This window comes from Theropithecus gelada, chromosome 2 (assembly GCF_003255815.1).
Source record: "Theropithecus gelada isolate Dixy chromosome 2, Tgel_1.0, whole genome shotgun sequence".
In the NCBI taxonomy this organism is placed as follows: domain Eukaryota; kingdom Metazoa; phylum Chordata; class Mammalia; order Primates; family Cercopithecidae; genus Theropithecus; species Theropithecus gelada.
Genome location: NC_037669.1, coordinates 39,285,239 through 39,306,646, shown reverse-complemented (window position 1 = coordinate 39,306,646; position 21,408 = coordinate 39,285,239). Strand labels below are relative to the sequence as shown.

The 21,408-nt window shown below is 44.3% G+C and overlaps 1 protein-coding gene across 1 annotated transcript in view; it reads right to left on the bottom strand.

Annotated features, from left to right (window-relative positions):
• ARHGAP31 (Rho GTPase activating protein 31) overlaps window positions 1-21,408 on the bottom strand; it is a 124,334-nt gene that overhangs the window by 6,807 nt on the left and 96,119 nt on the right. The window contains exons 8-11 of the mRNA XM_025375519.1: window positions 18,861-18,985; window positions 13,237-13,299; window positions 10,094-10,654; window positions 2,863-3,143 (exon numbers count right to left, since the gene is read on the bottom strand). Coding sequence (XP_025231304.1) covers window positions 2,863-3,143; window positions 10,094-10,654; window positions 13,237-13,299; window positions 18,861-18,985 — 1,030 coding nt within the window. The remainder of the gene's footprint in view (window positions 1-2,862; window positions 3,144-10,093; window positions 10,655-13,236; window positions 13,300-18,860; window positions 18,986-21,408) is intronic.

Here is a 21,408-nt window from a genome sequence, read left to right as displayed (position 1 = left end):
TTACTCCCCACAGATAACCACTGTTAACATGGTGGGAATTTCTTTGTTGTGGTTTGTGGAGCTGCCTACTTCTCCACCTTGCTTGCTGTCCTTGTCTCCCCTCAAGTCCAGCTTCCCTTTGTCCTTCTAGACTCCTCCCTTTCCCTGCCTAAAGCCCAAAGCTATAGACAGGAAAGGGATGGAAGGAGGCCTGCTCAGGGCCAGGACAACTAATTTCAGTTTCTTTCTGGTTTTTTTTTTTTTTTTTTGAGACAGAGTTTCACTTTTGCCACCCAGGCTGGAGTGCAGTGGCATGATTTTGGCTCATTGCAACCTCCTTCTCCGGGGTTCAAGCGATTCTCCTGCCTCAGCCTCCCAAGTAGCTGGGACTACAGGTATGCGCTACCACACCCGGCTAATTTTGTATTTTTAGTAAAGACGGGGTTTCACCATGTTGGCCAGGCTGGTCACAAACTCCTGACCTCAGGTGATCTGCCCGCCTCAGCCTCTCAAAGTTCTGGGAAAGGTGTGAGCCACCGCGCCCGGCCCAGTTTCTTTCATTTCTTGCCTCAAGGGCCTAATTCTATCTCAGGGCGAGGCAGCCGGGGGACAAATCTCCATCCTGGGGTGGCACAGGCCTTTGTGAAAGTAATATTTGCTGCTGACTTCTCGACCCTTCTCACCGAGCTCTAATCACTTGCTATTTCATATTAAAGTTACTTTTATGCTTGTCTTATTATTCCCAATGGACTGTGAGCTTCTTGAGGTCAGGATTGTGTTTATTCATCTTCGATTCATCAAGGCCAAAAGGTGCCCAGTATACTGTAAATGGGGGCTCAATAAAGGGTCTGCTGAACTGTAATGAATTCAGTGTTTTCTTTTGGATTATTTCTTTTACATATCTCTGTGGGATTGTCAAAATGAGTCTGCTTCTACTACACTGCATTTATCTGTGAACATTTCTATTTTGCCTACTAGACTGTGCCCTGCTTCAGAGCGGGGACAGCCTCATCTCTTTACTCTCCTCAGCACCTACATTAACTGAGCTCTTACTAAGAAATCAGTACTAAGAAACCATAAATTTAGATGAACAAATGAACATCTAAACTCCCTTCCACTTCACTCTGCCCTCTCGGTGAGTGGACCCACAGCGCATCATCCTGCTCAAACCAGAAACCTATGAGGTGCCTTTGACGTTTCCTTCTTTCTCAGCCCTTACCTAATCCTTCAACAAGTCCTGTCCATTCTACCATCTAAATAGTGATTGTAGTCCTTCATTTCTATCCCCATGGCCTCACACTAGTCTACACCTCCAGCTTTTCTCTCCTGGCTTACCATATACTCCACTCCTGATGCATTCGTGCCTCCTTTCTTCTCCAAGCCGTTCTCCGCACAGAATAGAATGACCCACGAAAGATAAAATTCTGAACACTTCATATGCTTTCCCATTGCCCGTAGGTTAAACCTCAAATCCCTTCCAAGCAGTCCTGGCTCCTGCATCCCCCTGAGTCTTACTTTTTCCAGCCCGGCTATCCCAGGCTTGCTCCCATTCCTTGAATGGGAATGCTCTTTTCTACCTTGGATTCAAGGCACATCTTATTCTTTCTGTCTGGAGTTCTCTCCTTCCCTATTCCACCCACTACCCCTTTCTTCCGTCTGAGTTATCTGCCTAAATATGCACTCTACAGAGAAGCTTTCCCTGACCCTTGTGGCATGCATGCCTCCTCCCTCTGACTAGGTTGGGTCCTCTTGCTACGTGCTCCCATGCACTCCATGCTTCCATAGCACACCAGGAATTACTTGTTCAATGTCTTTCCCCAACTAGGCTGTTAGCTCCAAGAAGGCAGGGATGGCTAAAGCCTTGTTCACTATGGTGATGCCAGTGTCTGGCACAAAGTTCATGTTAAATACAAGTTTTGAATGAATGAATGAACTGATGCCTTTACTTGTTCCCTTGAATCCACCTGGTTCTCATTCCAGCACTAACTTTACCTGCTTCTCAAAGCAATGCCATTCATTCCTACAGGGTCCTCCCTGTAAGAATTCAATCAATTCCCGTATGAATCTCTTCATCCTTCCCCTTCAACAAATGCAAATAGATCTTATAGAGACCCTCGCTCAGCCACCCTGAGGCCTCCATGTCACCTCACTCTGCCCTAACTCCCAACACATGGTTCTTCTGTGCACATCCTGAAAATCAAGACTCTGGAAGCAAGTTCAAAGGCATCCTCCTTTCTGGTACCCTCCTCTTGTCACAGAGCTGCCACCCAAATGCATGACTCTTCCTTGGGTATCCCTGGAAAACCTCCTCACACTTTCTATGGAAGGACATCCCATAAAAACCTTCTTGGAAAATTCCACCTCTACAAAGTAGACAAGGTTTAGTCAGCTCCAGTGTTGTATTTTAACTTCCCCAGAGCCCACGGGAGGAAAGAATGGATCCTGGAAATATTTCTGGTTTTGGAAATAAGTGTAGACAACTGCCCATCCAGGATGTCTGGAAGAAGAAGGCTGGACTCTGTGAATGATCATGATATTTGGGACTGGGGTATGACAAGCAGGTCTTGTGCTGCTTCTGGGATTGAATGTCATTACATTCCAAGACATGTTACTGGCTTATGGTGACCTCAGGTCAGGAATATTTAGAGTTGAGTCTGTACTACGGAATCTGAGCAGTATATTTCCTCCCCATCCCTGCAGGACTTCTGAAAAGTCCACTGCAAAACAAATCTCAGACCTTCATTAGAAGTTTGTCTCTTAAAGTCCCTTTGGCAGAAACTGATTTTCAAAAAAAATTGTTTTTCAATTTACTTTACATTGTACCAAGAGCCCTTGGGCAAAAGTAACTCCACCTGGCTGGAGCAGGTGGAGAGTGCACCTTACCATCTCATGGAGAAGGACAACTTCGGCCCTGGCCCTGGGGCTCTCCTGCAGGGCGCTGGACTCCCTCTGGCCAGCCTCTTGTCCCTCCTCCACCACCTTCTCCGGATTTGGTCTCTTCTCTAATTCACTTGAATTTTGAGAGCTCAAGGAGCTTTCTGGGGTTTTCTTCTCCTCCAGGTGGACGCCTGGCTCCTGGGACAGGCCTTTGCTGCATTCCACTGTCCCAGGTGCTTCAGGTACTGGCTTGGCATCCTCAAGAGCTGCCTTCTTAGGTACAGAAGCTGCAGTGAAAATGGGAGTTATCAGTTAAAGGAGGCTTCATTTTAAGAGAGACTGTCCTAAAACAGTCACTGTCCTGTCTCCTGGCCCTGCTTCAAGAAGGATGGAGGGAATTCCCCCAGCTCACTGCCCCTTGCATTTACTCTTTTCTCCTAGCAACGTCCTGGCCTCAGTTCCCAGAGTTAAAGATTGTCAGAGAAGGAAGGGACATCAAAGATCACCTAGTCTGGTGGTTCTCTATCAGGGACCATCTTGCTCCTACCGTTTTCTTCTTCCAGTGGACGTTTGGCAATGTCTGGAGACATTTTTTGGTTGCCACAGCACTGGGGAGGGGTGAATGCTACTGGCATCTAGTGGATAGAAGCCAGGGATGCTGCTAAATATCCTCCAGTGTACAGAACCTGTCCCACAACAAAGACTTATCCAGTCTAAAATGTCAGTAGTGCTGAAGTTGAGACACCATGCTCCAGCCCAGTCTCTGACTTCTCAAATAGCTAGTCAGACTTTGAGAAGTCCATCTAGGTGTCCAAGGTTACAAAAATCTATTATTCACATCTTGCTGCAAAGATAACTTATAATTATGATTAACAGCTTCCTGTGTGACCCTTCCCAGGGGTTATCTCTTGTCAATTTGGATCTATCCAAAGTGATTAAGCTCTGTTCTTAAACATCTATGAGATCAGGAAGCAGGAGGCAGATCTCAAGTTTGGTCTCTATTGCTTTGCATGAAGGAAAGCCCCATTTCATTGCATAAAGCTGTTTCCACACTCTGGATTAAAGACTGAGCGAGTACCCAGGACTGTGCTCGGCACACAGCAGGCCCTCAAGAAAAATTAACATTTACAGTGGTATTAAAGAAACCTGGGTTCAAATGCTAATTTCTCAATGAATCTTGTAATCTTGGTACAAAGGCATCATAAGACTTGCTTTTCAGGGCTGATATGAGGATAAAGTAGACAGTGGAGATAAAGCATATAGCAGTGTCTGGCATACAGCACAAGCTCCGAAAAGTTTGTTGGTTAAGATTGGTTAAGACCAAACCACTCTTTGCCATTGTTTATACTGGTGTCCTAACTCTGAGGTGTCTCACCACAAGGCCACCCCAGCAACTCAGATCTAGTGACAGCATCCTGATGTCTGAACTAAAATGCTTCAGAATTTACAACAGTGGTATTTCCTTTTGCCCATCACTTTGTAGGCTTATTTCCTGAAATTCAGTTTTATCTTTGAATATGTAAAATATTTACAGAGTTCAAAAGTTAAAACTACAGGTCATTCCTTGGTATCCACGGGGCAACTCGTTCCAGGACCTCCCTCCAATACCAAAATCTATGTGTGCTCAAGACCCTGATATAAAACGGCATACATAGTATTTGCATATAACCTATGCACATCCTTTTGTATTAAATCATCTCTAGGTTGCTTACAATATGTAATACACTGTAAATGCCATGCAAATAGCTGTTATACTGTATTGTTTAAGAAATAATGGCAAGAATAAAATCTGTACATGTTTAGTACAGATGCAATGTTTTATTCTGGAGACTTTTGATCTGTGGTTGGTTCAATCCATGGATGTGGAACCTTTGAAAGTCAGGGGCCCACTGTATATAAAAAGGCCCCTTCTTGCTGGCCCAGCCACAGGTCTGCTCTTCTACCAGTCCCCTTGCCAGGCCTTGCACTCTTCTGCTCTGGTCCTCCCTGTGGTTGCAATCTAACCCCTTCTTCAAGGCAAACCTAACGACGCCTCTTTCAAGGCTTCCCAGACCAACCGCTCCTTGGTCACCCACCATGTGTCCATCACTGTTGCTTCTGGTTTGTTCCATACTCCCACTGTCTCTTAGCGATAACTACTTTTATTAGTTTATTGCTTTATTCTGCCAGTTTATTTTTGCATATTTAAACAGATACTTATATATATTTTAGTTTCCCATCCTTAGTACACAAAATACACTATGTGATACAGATTGTTGTTTGCTTTACATTTTCTCACTTAACATACCTTGAAGCCCATGCCATGTTAGTAGAGAGGGAAATTAGTCATTCTTTTTTTTTTTTTGAGACAGAGTCTCACTCTGTTACCCAGGCTGGAGTGCAGTGGTGCGATCTCGGCTCACTGCAATCTCCACCTCCTGGGTTCAAGCGATTCTCCTGCCTCAACTTCCCTAGTAGCTGGGACTACAGGCACCTGCCACTGCACCTATCTAATTTTTGTATTTTTTAGTACAGACGGGGTTTCATCATGTTGGTCAGACTGGTCTCAAACCCCTGACCTCAGGTGTTCTGCCCGCCTCGGCCTCCCAAAGTGCTGGGATTACAGACGTGAGCCATTGCGCCCAGCCTGATCATTCTTTATGATGTGGCCTAGTTTGGGTTTCTTTCAAAGCAGATCCTGAAACAGGGTCCGAGTAGCAGGTGGCTTATTTAGAAGGTGGTCCCAGGAAGCAAAAATGAGAAAGTGAGAGGAACGGAGGAAAAGTCAATAAAGAGTATTTTGTTGAGTTGGTTCCCATTTTCAGCAGGGACTCAATCTCTGGTAACCCTAAGAAGCACTATGTAGAATGTGCCCCCCAACAATCCCTCCGTATGATAAGAGGCTGGGTCATTCCTGATTCCTGGCTTGTATTACTTGAGAGCTACCCCAGTTAATTCTCCATGCTTCTGAGCTGTCCCACACAAAGGCTGAGTGAGCCAGTCCCTTCATAAAATGCTCTGAGGCAGAAAACCGGAAACGCAAGGCAGACATCTGAAATAGGTGCCTTTTGTGTGCACAGAAACTGTCCCCGACAGATGCACAGGAGTTTGGGGGAATGTAGTGCAAGGCTCACGAAGCTATGGACTCTATAGAACTTCATTGTGTGGATGCATCCTAGTTATTCAACCAGACCCCTAAAGGGGGCATTTGGGTTGTTTCCAGTCCTTTGCTATTACAAATAATGCCATGACATGCAAATGTCATTTTGTATTTATGCAACTATTTATTTAGGATAAATTCTTAGAGGTGAAACTTTTGGGTGAAAGGGTAAATGCATCCGTAATTTTCAAACACATATTTTTTAACATTCTCCTAAAATGTAGTAGTTGGAAGAACTTGCCAGTGTCCCTTTTGGTAGAGCTTCTTTCCATTGATCATGACTATTAATATGGACTCCTATGTGAGGTGTGGAGGAAGGGCCCATGCTAACCATGAGTTTGTTCCTATCACTCACTCCCCTGCTGAAAACCCTCTGTGGCTCCCTATTGCCTCCACTATGGCATGCAAAGCCCATCTCACTGTGGCCCAGTCACATGTCCTCTCTTCTCCCACTCCCCTAACAGGCCTTGTTCTCCACAGCTTTGGTCCTCTCTGTAATTCCAATCGAATCCATTCCTCAAGACATAAACCTAACAACATCTCTTTGTAGCTTTCCCACACCATGTCCTACCGTAGCACTCAGTGTTATTATCTATGTGCTGCACAGTCCTCACGTTACCATGATCTCTTCTCAGGTACATGGCTTCTATCCTTGGGTAGGTTCCTCAGAACAGAGGCAGTATCTATTCCTAAAAATTACCTGCAAATCTCCAACAAATTTTTGTTGGCTGACAGATTTGGTGGCTACTTCTAAACTACAAGAAATCTCCATAGCTCAAAAGGGAAGGGCATTGTCACGTTCCCAGCATGTGACGCATTATACACAAAGCGGGTGACCATGGAGGCAGAGATTGATAATCGTTGCCCAATATCTATCCTCTTCTTTATTTGGAGCTAGAACCTCCCCCACCCCTCAGGTTTTAGCTGGGCACATCGCTTTCCATCTAGTACAACATTTCTCAGTCTCCTGAGGGTAAGTGTGGCTATGTGAAATACGTTTGGCAGATGGGATGCAGTGGAAATGATGTGTGCAGCTTCTAGGTGACAACCTTAAGTAGAAGCTGCTCAGCTTCTTCCTGTAGCCCTTTCCCATGGGTGGGAATGTGACTGCGGGGGTGTTGAGCCCACTCTGACCATGCAGACAAGGACAACACCCCTGGGTATGGCTGAAGGAGCCTGGAACACCAGATCTCCTGGATCAGTCACCTTACGCTGGACTTGTGCGTAAGATAGAAATAAACTTCTATCTTGTTTGAGCCACTGTATTTTTGGTTTTCTATATTATAGCAGCTTAGCCTGTACCTTAACTAATATAACCAACTAATGAGTTTATAAGGTAGGCTTGCTCCTGGTTAAAAAAAATAGGGCAAAACACCTTTTTGCGGATGTTACAGAATCATATTTCAGATGCACTAAAATAGAACTAAGAGAATTCTACTGTAAGTTCTTCAGTCAAAGAATGAGGCAACTCCTAATATCTCTTAAGGAAATTCCGGATTTTCATTTATCAAGTTTCTGTAAAGCTATATGTTTATTCTGCTCTTCCTTAATTAACATTTCTAGAACGGGATGCAGACAGTGTTAGTTGTAATTTTTAAACCAGCCCATAAGCTCATCCTTCACTTTCGGAGGGATTCTGTTTGTTGTCTTTCCTCCCCACCAGCTGAGGATGAGGTTAGCAGGACATACTCTTGAATCAGGTAAAAGTCAGATAATCAACCATGACGATTACATTGATTAATCCTTCAATTTTTTCATTCAGAGTAATCGGTATTTACAATCATTTAACTTTAGTTAAAATGCACCACTTACTCGATATCTCTACGCTTTGGGTCGCACTGGAATTTCACTTAGATTGGCCAAAAGTGGGAGAGTTGGTTTGACTAGATCAACTAAAAGTTTAAATGGGTAACCTGGAAAATTGTCTTTAATTCTTTTTCTTTTGCCCACTGCTACTTCACAACAGAAAGAAAAATATTTAACCAATGAAGGTGAAGTTCTCCACCTGGAATAATCATGGACGTTATCACGAGGTTAACACTGAGGTTAACCTCACCCCGTCAGAGAGCAGGGTGAGGGGACCTGTTGCCCCTGAGACTTTCAGCAGTCCCCTTCCACCCTGGGTCTCAGATCTGGATGGCTGCCTTCCACAAGGCCCCCCTTTCTGCCCTGACTGCCCATTGGCCACAGGTAGGAAGGCGGGCTGGAGTCTCCCTTAGTGTCTTTCCCAGACCAACTTAATGTAAAATGGGTATTCTAATTTATAGGGAGGAGAGAGGGGGGGAAAGTGGATAACAGACTGTCTCTAAAAGACCCCGACCCACTCTTCCACAGAGGATAACAAATCTCACAAAAGCCTTTGGAAACACTGTTTTCCTCAAAGCCTTCACTCCCTCCCCTACCCTTCATCCTGCTGCATCCACGCCAGCCCATGACACTGTTTTCCAGACAAGGCATCACTGGATCCCCTGAAATGTGCTCATCTGTGTACCCATCCTGAAAGGAAATGGGAGGAGAGGACTGATATTTACTCACATCTTCTGTGAGCCGGACTATGGACAGGTATTTTATGGACATTTTCCCATTCAGACTTCACTACAGCCTTTGGGATAGGAGCCTCCCCTGCTTTGCAGATGAGAAACAGGCTCCAAAATCTCCCACTGCCACACTGACAAAAAGCAGTAAAGCTAGCATCTGAATCAGCCAGGCTGGGTTCCAAAACCTACATATTTCCCACAACATGTAGCTGCCCGGAATGCCCTTTCTCATCTTTTCTGCATGGAGAAACCTTACCCATTTATGAAGGCTCAGTCCAAATGTCACCTCTTCTAAATCTTCCTGGACTCCTCCTGAGAGGACTGCCTCTCCTTCATGCCCTTGCCATCTGTTATGAACACCTCTTTCATGATGCTTTGGGTACCTAACCCCTCCCTAATTCCAAAAATCCTGAGGAGGCTCTTATGCTTCTTCCATAGGCTGACCCTGCGCTGGACTTCAGTGCAGTGTTTCAATTTCCCTTCTTAGTTTGTGAGCTCACTGTGGGGAAGGGATCATGTCTTAACAATCTTTGTAACTCCACAGCCCATAGTGAACACAGGAGGGAGCGTGGTCGTGTTACAAGCGTGGACTTTTTTAAAGTCTGGATTAAAATCCTGGTTTTTCCACTTCCTTGCTATGAGTGATTGAGTAAATAACCTATTCCTCTTTAAGGAAATGGGGATAATAGTGACTACCTATATCATAGGATAGAGGGGAGAAATGAGATAATATTTGCAGGACACTTAGGAGAGTGCCTGACAACCTAATAGGTGCTGAAAATGACTAATATTAACTGAAAAGAAACATTCCTAAACCACAATAAACATTTGTTGGTTTGATTGTCAGCCATCCTTTCCTTTGGGGTGCTCCCTGCTTCCATTTTATGTGGCCCATGTTTGCTCGTTAATTAAAGAACCTCTCCTCACTCCAGACACACCCAGAGACTCAAGTCTGGCCAATCTCAGAACCCAATGAGCTGGGCAACAGTGACTCAGGCAGATCCAATCAGAATCCTTCCTGCATTTGATATCAGAAAATTGGGAGAGGGATGCTCTTTCTCGTTGCTAGGGTTGCTGGCCATGTTGTCTGCAAATATAAAGTAGAAATGAGGATGGGTGGATGGTGAGAGAAGGAGACTGGAAGACCTGAATTCCCAATTCCAGCTCTGCAGCTCTGCATTCCATTCTGAGTTTTTCTCGTGCCTTCTCACTCTGTGAGCAAATAAAATAATAATGGGTAACATTTATTATATACTTGTTGTATGTAGACACTGTTCTGAGAGCGTCATATGTATTAAATAATTTAATACTTACAACAAACTTATGAAAAAGGTATTATTAACATAATTATTTCCATTTTACAGATTAAGAAACCGAGGCACAGAGTGGTTACACCTGCTGGAGATCACGCAGTGAAATGGCAAAGTCTGGATTTGTACCCAGTCGGGCTCTAGAGCCCACAGGCTTAACCACTTCACTGTATTGCCTTGCAAACTCGAAGCAAATTTAAGTCCGGTTTTTCTCTCTTGCGATGGAAAGAGACCCTCCCTCCTCTACTTACCTGCAGAAGTCTCAGCTCCCAGCGGTTTCTCTTCTTCTGGCCAGCCTCCGCTCTCTGATCCATGAAAAGAAAACTCTTCCAGGCTGGAAAGAGACTGCAGCTCCTTCGGGGGTGTTCTGCACGGCGTGCTGTTGGTGCTGATGACGGCGGACACGCGGAGCGGCACAGACACCGCAAAGGGCTCGGAGATGTTCAGCGCCTTGCGCTGGTGACGCGGCGACGGCTCCATCTGGAAGAGGCTGCTGGTGAAGACGGATTTGCTAGGGCTGTCGTTCGAAGTGTAGAACATACCCAGCATCTTTGGGGCTGTTTGCTCGCCCTCCGGATCCTCAATAGGCCGGAAAACCTTCAGTTGTTCCGGTGGGGGCCGGGCCTGAGCGCCCTGGAGATGGACATCAAAGCCGCCCTCAGCCCCCGGAGGCATCCCCTCCTGGCCCCATTCGCCCTCCTGCTTGGTGAGGTCACATGAGCTGCCGGTGCCGGTGGAGTGCATCTTTGTTGCTGGAATGAAAAATCCACCGGTGGTAACTGTTCGATTGAAATTTCCCTTGGTTTCTTTTCCTAGTAAAAAGGAAGAGGTGTATGGTCAGCAGCCTGGGCACACATACAATGGCAGGCCTTCCAGTAAGGGCAGGCACATGACATTTGAATACTAGAGAGGCACAGCATTCTAATAGGGGCATAACCGCCCAGATAAAGACAGGTAACATCTGGATGACAAAAGAGAAAGCACTTCCTTATATGCACAGAATTTTAGCATGATGCTTTGGTAGGACCATTTGCTGTCGTGCCATACAGATCACTTTTAAACTTTGCAGGTAGAGCAGTTTTCAAAAAAAGATTACTGCTAAAGTTGCTAAAAAGAGCCATCATCCACCAGGCATTAATTGTAGATCATGAAAAAATAAAGAGACAGATGGGAGGTGGTAGGATGATGTTTGCTCAAAATGAAGAAGACAAAAATGAAAAATAAACAGAATCTTGTCTTATTTTAGAACTTTAAAACTTATTGTTTTAAGTTTTCTCTGGCAGATGGACCCAGACAGGGGGGTTTGATTTCCCAGATAGGAAACAAATGCTGTTAACAACTAGACCTTTCCCACCTTTTCTCAGGCTTCTTCCTGTTGATTCAGAGGATGAGAAACTAGAAATGTAAATTAACTAAATGTTAGAAAGTACAGTTGTGAGGAGTGGATATATATATATTTTTTTGTGACGGAGTACAGCTCTGTCGCCCAGGCTGGAGTGCAATGTCATGATCTTGGCTTACTGCAACCTCCACCTCTTGGGTTCAAGCGATTCTCCTGCCTCAGCCTCCTGAGTAGCTGGGATTACAGGCACCTGCCACTGCGCCCGGCTAATTTTTGCATTTTTAGTAGAGAGGAGATTTCACCATGTTGGCCAGGCTGGTCTCAAACTCCTGACCTCAGGTGATGTGCCTGCCTCGGCCTCCCAAAGTGCTGGGATGACAGGCATGAGCCCCTACGCCCGGACCAAGTTCTTGACTGGCTTAGACATGAAGGTAAGGAAGAAAAAAGTCTACATAGGAAGTAAATAAGCTTGGAGATGATATGTGAGTTGCCAGGGATCTAGAAAATAATTTCTAATTTGGTACTAAGCACTAAACTGGGCATCTTACATAACTCTATGCTTAAAGTTCTTATGACCACCCAGTAAGAAAGTGCAATGATCTTTAACACATGAGGACACCAAGACTCAGCAGTTAGATGAACTGTCCAATACTCACATGTCATGTATATAATGACCTATATTTTGAAATATTAACTCCTGCAAAACTGGGCAAGAACTGCCAAGAAGTTTCTAAACCAAAGCAAACGTATGAATATAAAAGTAAGAAAATGCTGAAACTATCAAGTTAACTTAAGAAGACCTCACTGAGTATTCTACAGGTTTAGAATTATTATTAATTATTATTAGTATTATTATTATTTGAGACAGGCTGAAGTGCAGTGGCACAATCTCGGCTAACTGCAATTTCCACCTCCTGAGTTCAAATGATTCTCGTGCCTCAGCGTCTGCCTCCTGGGTTCAGGCGATTCTCATGCCTTGGCCTCCTGAGTAGCTGGGATTACAGGCATGCACCACCATGCCTGGCTAAGTTCTTGTATTTTTTTAGTAGAGACAGGGTTTCACCATGTTGGCCAGGCTGGTCACGAACTCCTGGCCTCAAGTGATCTGCCTGCCTCAGCCTCCCAAAGTGCTGCGATTACAGGTGTGAGCCACCAAAGCCGGCCCAGGTTTAGAATTATTTTTAAAATGTTGTTCTAAAGATTTTCTGTATTGTTTTGGTCTGATCCATTTTTGAAAGAGAAAAATGTCTTGTATTAAAGGGGCTGGAAAGACATAGGATAAGTATAGGGGAGTTTTAACGGTCTGTTGCCAGACAAATCCTTTGCCTTGTAACTTGTAATGGTGCTTGTTGGTTACTTAACAGAAGTAGAAGGGAGAGATACAGGCAAGTCAGCCCTGAAGGATAGAGCTGTGAGAACAAATGTTATGTATTATTTTGGTGGTGGGTGTTACCTCGTGTGCAACTGTATACACGTCTGCCCCAACAAAGGATATTGTGGTTTGCACATGGCTGATACATAGCTGGTGCCTAATTAATGTTTAATGATACATAATAAATGAATGAATGAATGGATACATGAATGAACCTACCAACCGAAAATCATGACTTGACACAAAAACTAGGAAGCGAATGCATATGGAAGCAGCCAAATTCAAGATACATAGGCCTCTAGGCATAAAACCATAGGGCATAAACCAATGCTTGGCTCTTTCTTTCTGCCCAAAGGGGAAGCCTCTTCTGCCTTAGGTTTCAGGTGTTGACCTTTTACCTGGTTCAGGTTTGAATGAAAAATAGCCATGGACTCCAGCTGTGGCTAGAGGAAGGATGGGCAAAGAGGATGGCTCTTTAGGCCTAGCCCTGGAGAAAGGTAGGGGAGGTTATGGTGCTATGTAAACCCCTTAAATTAGGGTAGGGTTAGGGAGGGATTTGGGACTAGGTAGTTGTGTGTGATTGTGACTACAGAGAAGCAGGCACGACAGCTTATAAAGGCAAGTGAGCTCCAGCCTCCTAGTTGTAATCTCCAACTCAGAAACTACTTGTAAAATCTTACCTTCCACAGGCACTGAACACAGTGAGTCCATGCTTTTAGCTGGTCGGATAGTAGCCTTTTCCACTAAAGACAAAAGAAAAAATATCCTTGATGAATGCATATTAACAGAAAGCATTCAGAAAAATAGGTCAGGCTGTTCAAGTACATAAGACAAAATTCTTTAGGAAAGTTTTTCCAGTATAATTGATCCCCTTGAAAACATTCCTCTACCCCACCCTAGATGTTCCTACTTTCTTAATGGGACAGACTTCATAAACTCAGGGCAGTTATAGATCAAAGTTTTATTAATATTTTACAATAAAGGTAAATTGCAATTTTGTCAAATAGCTCATCGCAAATGAGGAGTCCCAATTTTACTGTACAAAAAGTATTCAAGGATGAATCCAGGGGTAGAATCCATGAGGCTCCAGGCCACTCTTCGTATTCAGCAGCAGAGAGCTGAGACCATATCTCAGCTACTGCAAATGTGGTACAGCAGGTGAGAGGGCCCAAGGGAATTGGAGTTAGGTTTCTGCCGGATGCAGCTCTGTTCCTTGAGGCCTGCAGGCTGGGTGCTCCCCAATGATCTCACCCGTCAACCTCACCCTGGAACAGATCCCAACAAAACCTTTTTTGCACACCTACTCTGTGACTGGGTGTGCGCCATGCATATTTGTAAGCCACCTTAGCAGCTTTTTGGAAGTGTGGTTTAAATGAGTAAAAACGTATTCCAGGCATAGTATTAAATAGATGCATTCACAAACACCATCTCTTTTCAGGGAACTAAATTGGCTGAAAGGTTGTTCCTTCTAGGTCGAGCTTGTCAAGAGGGGAAAGAGGGTACGTGGAAGCAGGAGGCCCAGGACTAGTAGCCCTTAAGGTAACTCTGAATTCAGAAACATCTGGGTTTGAATTCCAGCTCTGCCACTTTTGGGCTGTGTGACCTCAGCCAAGCAGCTAAATTTTTTTTAGACAGTGTCTCATTCTCTTGCCCAGGCTGGAGTGTGGTAGAGTGATCATAAGTTAACTGCAGCCTCAACCTCCTGGGCTCAAGCAATCTTCCTGCCCTAGCCTCTGGAGTAGCTAGGACTACAGGCACACACCAACAAATCTGGCTAATAAAAAAAAATTTGTTTTAGAAACAGGGTCTCACTATGTTGCCCAGACTGGTCTCAAACTCCTAGACTCAAGCAATCCTCCTGCTTTGGCCTCCCAAAGTGACAGCTAAACTTTTCTAAATTCCAGTTTTATCATGTGTAAAATGAGAAAAAATAGAGCTGTTGTGAGGATTACATAGGTAATGACTATAAGGTAATTATATTGTACTAATCTGCAATAGAGTAAGTACTCATTAAAAAGTAATAATTATTGATTGTTGTTGCTGCTATTCCGGATGGATTAGGGCTCAGCAACAAAGGGGAAGACAGGAGAAGGTTCCATGAGAAGCAGTTAGAGTTGGCCTTAACCAAAATTGAGCTGTAACTCAAGCTTGTTTTTGTTTCTTGTTTAAAGTTCCCCTGTTCTTCCTCCTTGATCCAAACCTGCTTCTTCTGGGAGGTTCTGAATTAACCCCTTGGTCTCCCAGCGTGGGGCTTCTGTCTTTCTGGGGCCTGCTGTGGGACGCCCAGCCATCGCCATGCAAATCCTTTGCAAAGGCAGAGATCGCCTTTCACCTCCTCACTTCCAATGTGCCCCAGAATTCTTATCCTTTGAAGATCTGCTATTTCCACAAATCTATACATTGATTTACTGCCCTGACCCTACCTGGTCAGCATCCCTTTGTTTGTGTATTCTAGGACATGCATTGCCTTTGTTTTCCAGGCTGGAATTTCTCTGGTTTCCAGGTGTCAACCTTGACAGGCAGTGACCAGGTGCCCCTGACTGTGTCACAGAGGCCGGGCAGCAGCTCTGTCTGTAGGTCCATCAGTGTCCACCCACCTTTGGTGGTGTTGAAGCCTCTTTCTCATGATGCAGTTCCTTGTGGCCTTGCGCAGCACAGCAGCACATCAGAGATGTGGCTTGGGGGATAGTCCCCAAGCATTCCCTGGCCCCCTTTCTGGAGAGTAACTAACAGCTCAGGCTCCTGTGGCCTATGACTATATTTAGATTACATTTTTCTGTCTGGGACCTTGGCCTGGCCTCACAGAGGTGCACCCCCCAGTTTTCTGGCAGCCTTTGTGTCCTTGAGTCCTCCTCTCTTAGCTGCGTTACTCAAAGGTGAGCCTGGACCTGCTATAGCCGTATGGCTTTGAAATTTCTCTGCTCAAGAGGGTGCCCTGAACTCTTCTTTCTCTTTAATAATGTACAAACAACTTAAATGGAATCAATTAAAATACCCATATCTGGAAGGCTCTGAAGTTTATGCGTCTTAATTCAGTTCTCCATTTTTTCCAACACTTTCTTTCTTACCTGTTTCAGTTTCTACATATGGTTAAACACCCCTTCACCCACTCCTCCCCACCCAAAACGATCCCAATACTATTCGTGGTGAATTAAGTTTTTAAATGTCCTTAGTTACGGGATTTTAAAACATATTATTTACGTGTGTTAATCCACTGGTTCCCCTTTTCACATACATATTTCAACAGTGAGCTCACATGCCACTTACAGAGACCACACTGGTAGATTACATTTGTTATGGGGTTCAATGGCCTAACTTTAATCACAGATTCCATTGAAGTTATGGCCATGAAGCCTATTGGTCTTTATTTTCCAGAGTTGCCAGCAATATTCTTCTGGTAAAAAGAAACCACTTCAGGCAATAGTTAAGGCCACAGGATGCCACTTATATTGACACTGACAATTCTTGAATTTCACCCCTGCATTCAGTTAGTGAAGATCTGATTAGTTTGTTCATAAGATCATAAGCCAGTGACTTTCAACCCTGGCTGCATATCAGAATCACCTGGGGAGTTTTTAGAAAATTACCAATACTCAGACCTCACCACAGACCTCCTGAGGCAAAATTGCTATGGTGTGATCCGCTCTGTGGGCGATTCTGAGGTCCAGGTGTGAGAAGCCCTGGCCAGGGGCATCTTGCATGTTCTGTGAGTTTACCACCATTTGATCTAGTGCCTTGGACTTGTTCTTTTTGAAAACCACATGGGGGTGGAAATCTTCCTAAGTAAAGATCAAAGCAAACCACTTATTTCCTTTTTGTTGTTTTGTTTTGTTGTTTTTTGACTTTTCATTGCTGGTGAACCTCTCTCATGGCTGTACCACTAATTCTGCAACTGAAATTCTCTCTTTGGTGTGCTTAAGCAAAGCTCTTTTCATAGATTAGGAGTTTCTAGTCAGGTACTCTTCTCCCCTGTTTCTCCCTTAAGAATCCTATTTTCTGATTTGTATCTGTCTTGCCACACTTGTGGCAACCTGTCCTCTTCATTCTGGCTATCTTTCCATTTTGTGCAAGCTGAGTTTTGCCATACGGTGATTACAGATGCGTACCCAGAGTCCATTTCCCTTCTGCCCTTCGCACATGGCTCTTGTACTTCGTGGGTGTGAGTCCCATTCCTCATGCGAGGAGTTGGCTCAGGATCCCAGGCTGAAGCCAATCAGCACAAGGCACACCATTGACAACAGGGACTGAACCATGTGGCTCAGTGAAGGATACTGAGACAAGGGGAATTTTGATGAGGCCTTCTGGAAAAGAAGGGTTCCTGCTCTTAGGAGCAAGCTACCAGAAATGTTCTTTCTCCCTCTGGACCTAGAGGGATAGTCAGAGGGAAAGCCTAGAACTACTGCAGCCACTTTGCCACAGAAAAGAAGCCAGTCTGGGGATGAAGCTGACCCAAAGGAGGACACAGCTGGGGAAAACATGAGAAATCATGACAGAGCCCATGTATTAAACCCCCTGAAGCCTTCCCTCTATCAGGGTGTTCAACTGCAGAAGCCAGTAAATTCCCTCATTGCATAAGTTGATTGAATTGATTTGCCATTATTTACAGCCTAAATCATTGTAACTGCTGTACTGTGACACCCCTCCTTACTCTAATAGGCAAACATAAAGATTTCTAAAATCTGGACTTTCTGATCCTTGGCATGTGATTATTACCGGGTTTGAGGAAAGTCCTTAAAAACATTATCTCACATTTTTCCTATAGGAATTAATTTTCCCCCAAATCTCTATTAAAAATTTCAAACATTTAGAAACCTACCGCCCTTAAACTTACCAGCTAGTTTGATAATTATTGACATTTTGCCTTATATTTGCATTATCTAGTTCTATATTGATATTTATCTACCTACCTATAATTTGCTAGTTATTTGAAAGTGTCAGTATTTTGCTGCTTCATCCTTGAATACTTTAATTTTAGCATATGTCTCCTAAGAACCATTAGCACACTATGAAAATTTATAATTCCTTAATATCATTTAATATCCAGTCTATATCCACATTTTCCCTCTTTGTTCCCCAAATTGTCTTTTGTAGGTTTTTTGTTTTTGTTTTTTAGAAATGTGGTTTTGCCATGTTCCTCAGGCTGGTCTCGAACTCCTGGGCTCAAGTGATCCGCCCACCTCAGCCTCCCAAGTGTTGGGATTACAGGCACGAAACACTGTGCTCGGTCAGCTCTTTTTTTTTTTTTTTTTTTTTTAACCAGGATCCAGTCAAAGTTTGCTCATTGCATTTGTACATTTCTCTTTTACACCTTGGTTTCATAACTATTGCCTCCATTTTTATCATACTTTCAATCTATAACACTAAAGATCATTATGAAAAATTTCGTTGGTCTTCTCTTTCCTGACATCATATTTAGCTGCACTGGTTAAATTCCCCACTATATATGGTTCCCTCATTTCCTTCCTGTATCAATTTCTATTCAATACCCAGAAATAAGTCCCATGGGGTAGCATCCTTCTTTAAAAATCACGACCCTGGGGGAAAAGGGACAGGTCTTTTCAGCAGAATTCCAGTTAATAGAAAATCATCATTTAACAATGCCATAGGAATAATTGTTACATCCAAGAACCATTAGAGGATCCTAAAATTCATGACAAAGAGCACTTTAACCAAGGGATCACAGTTCTCTTCAATACGATACTGACATCATGTGCCTCCTAATATGACACACTGAGTCAGGCACAGGGTCACTTCTGCAGGCTTTCGGCAAAAATTCCTAACCTCAGTCTAACCACGAGAAAACACTGGACAAACTCTCCCTGAAGTAGATTCTACTAAATAAATGGTCAGTACTCTTCCAAGTTATCACGGTCAAAAAGACGGAGTAATTGTTCTAGATTGGCAGAGGTTAAGGAGACATGACAACCAAATGCAGTGTGAGATCCTGGATTGGATCCTAGACCACAAAAAGAACAGTAGTGGGACAGCTGGCCAAATATGAATAAGATCTGCAAATTCGTTAGGAGTATTGTATCAATATTAATTTTTGGCTTTGATAACTTATAGTTATATAAGATGTTAAGATTGGGAGAAGCTGCATGAAGGGTATACAGGTTCTCTGTGTAATATTTTTGCAATTTTTTTGGTAAGTCTAAAACTTTTTTTAAAAAGACTCCTCTTCCCCCAGTTAATTTATAAGTTTCTCTTTCAGAGTTAGTGTGTTTGATAAGATCAAACCAAGACTTAATAAGCAGAGCTAGGAAACTAATATTTGTATCATAAAACAATTACTGTTGATTCTTACCCGAGAGCCTCTGTCCTCTCACAAATACACTCCCATTTCTACTCAGTTTTGATTTGGAGTCCGATCCAGAACGTCCCAGGTTAAATATTGATTTCCACTTCTTTGATTTACTGGAGAGCTTTCGCCTAAAAGAACCAAGGCATAAGGGGTTAGTTTGTTAACTAGTCATTTCAAGGGGACTTTTAAATTGAGACCAAATATTCCATTTATGTCCTTAGTTATGAATGGCTCTGATATTTCAGGAAATTTCCCTCTAAAATCCAAGGTAAACTTGATTCTTACCTTGTCTAGAGATGCCCCAGGTGACCAAGCAAGGCTTTCATGAGTCACAGCAAACTGTATTTCCCAGGGCAAGAGGTAAAGTGTGATATTAAAGGCAGAGGTGGGGGCAAACAGAGGCAAGGATCGGTGGGAATCTCAGCAGTCACAAGCAAACACGCAATTCTGGGAATTCTGATAAGCACTTTTGTTCTGGAATTTCAAAGACACCATTCATTCATTTCATTCATTTATTCATTTATAGAGATGGGGGTCTCACTATCTTGCCCAGGCTGGTCTTAAACACTTGGCCTCAAGCCATCCTCTCACTTCAGCCTCCCAAGTGCTGGGATGACAGGACTGGGCCACCCACCACACATGGCCAGTTTTTATGCAGGATGAAGCACTGAAGACCATATGGACCTGAGTCCTGTTAGGCTCCGGCACTATAACCACACTGCTGGGACATCCACAGGCAAAGAGAGGGCTGGTGAAGACTTTCATGGACTGAAAAGGGTTGGATGAGAAAGTCGACCTGGAAAAGAGTCTGGCCTGGTGAGGCTGAGGAGAGTAGCACCCTGCAGGGTGTGGTCAATGATCACTACAGAGGAATGCAGAGGGTAGTTAGTATGTCTCTGGCTTAGCCTCACACCAGGCTGCTTTGGTGAGATGGGCAAAGGGGAGCACTAGGCTGGGTCGAGAGAGCCTGGCACCCCAGGGGTCACCATGGAGGCCTCGCCCTGCTGTGGCTCTGCCCAGCCATTGGAATGTATAAAGTTTCAGGATGAAAACCTGCAATCTGTGAGTTCCACAAGGGACCTATTCTCTGCAGGGCTCTCACGGAACATCCAGATCTCAAGCCCACCATGTTTGTTGCTGTTGATGTTGTTGTTGTTGTTTTTGAGACAGGATCTCGCTCTGTTACCCAGGCTGGAGTTCGGTGGTGCAAACAAGACTTACTGCAGTCTTGACCTCTTAGGCTCAAGCAATCCTTCTGCCTCGGCCTCCCGAGTAACTGGGACTACAGGCACATGCCACCACACCCGGCTGATATTTTTATTTTTTGTAAAGACTGGGTTTCGGCTGGGCGCGGGTGGCTCAAGCCTGTAATCCCAGCACTTTGGGAGGCCGAGACGGGCGGATCACGAGGTCAGGAGATCGAGACCATCTTGGCTAACATGATGAAACCCCGTCTCTACTAAAAAATACAAAAAACTAGCCGGGTGAGGTGGCAGGTGCCTGTAGTCCCAGCTACTCGGGAGGCTGAGGCAGGAGAATGGCGTAAACCCGGGAGGCGGAGCTTGCAGTGAGTTGAGATCTGGCCACTGCACTCCAGCCTGGGTGACAGAGCAAGACTCCGTCTCAAAAAAAAAAAAAAAAAAAAAAAAAGACTGGGTTTCACCATGTTGCCCAGACTGGTCTCAAACTCCTGGGCTCAAATGATCCTCCCACCTTAGCCTCCCAAAGTGCTGGGATTACAGGAGTGAGTCATTGTACCTGGACCCAGGATGTTTTTATGATCCATCTGAGATAGCTTTGCAGTGCTTGGTGGTTTCCTTTGGACTTGGCCTGCATTTTGTCAAGCTTTTATCCTTGGGGAATATTTTATAGGGTAGCATACCTTTGGGTATGGTGCACCCCAGGTGTGGTTTAAAGCACAAAGAAAATGCATTTGATGGTCTTTCCAAGGTATTCTTCCTGATCTCTGGACGATCAGGGAGAAATGAGACTTATTCTCCAGGGACATAGGGAAAGGAGCAGTGGAGCTCAGTCTCAAGAAAACACAACCCATATACTTTCCAGCACACAGATGGGTTTCTCACCAGATGAGTTCCAGATATGTCATTCCTATAGCATGCAGCATGACTGGCATCTCTGAGTTGTGCAAGGTGGCAGCCTGTGCAAGAGGTGCCTGCTTTCATACCTCTTTTCACTGACCAAACAGTGGGGATGACACCTTCAATGGAAAGGTTGCCTTTCAGCCCCTCCACCTACAATCTGCTTAGAATTTAGGACTCCTGTTCAAACCCTGCTTCTTTCTGCCATGGGGTACGAGTGAGGGGGTGGGTAGAGACCCAGGTGGCAACAGAGGAAGTGACAGGGAGAAATGAGGAAAGAAAATATTCTACCAATGAAAACAATGCTTTATTTGTTTTGGAGATGAGGGAGGGCTCTGACAGGCTCTGACAAGGATGCCAGGTTTGCACGTCCCCAAGTGCTGCTCACCCAGAGCTATCAGCCTAGAATGACACTATTTGTCAAGGTGTCCTCCATCAGAACACTCAACCCT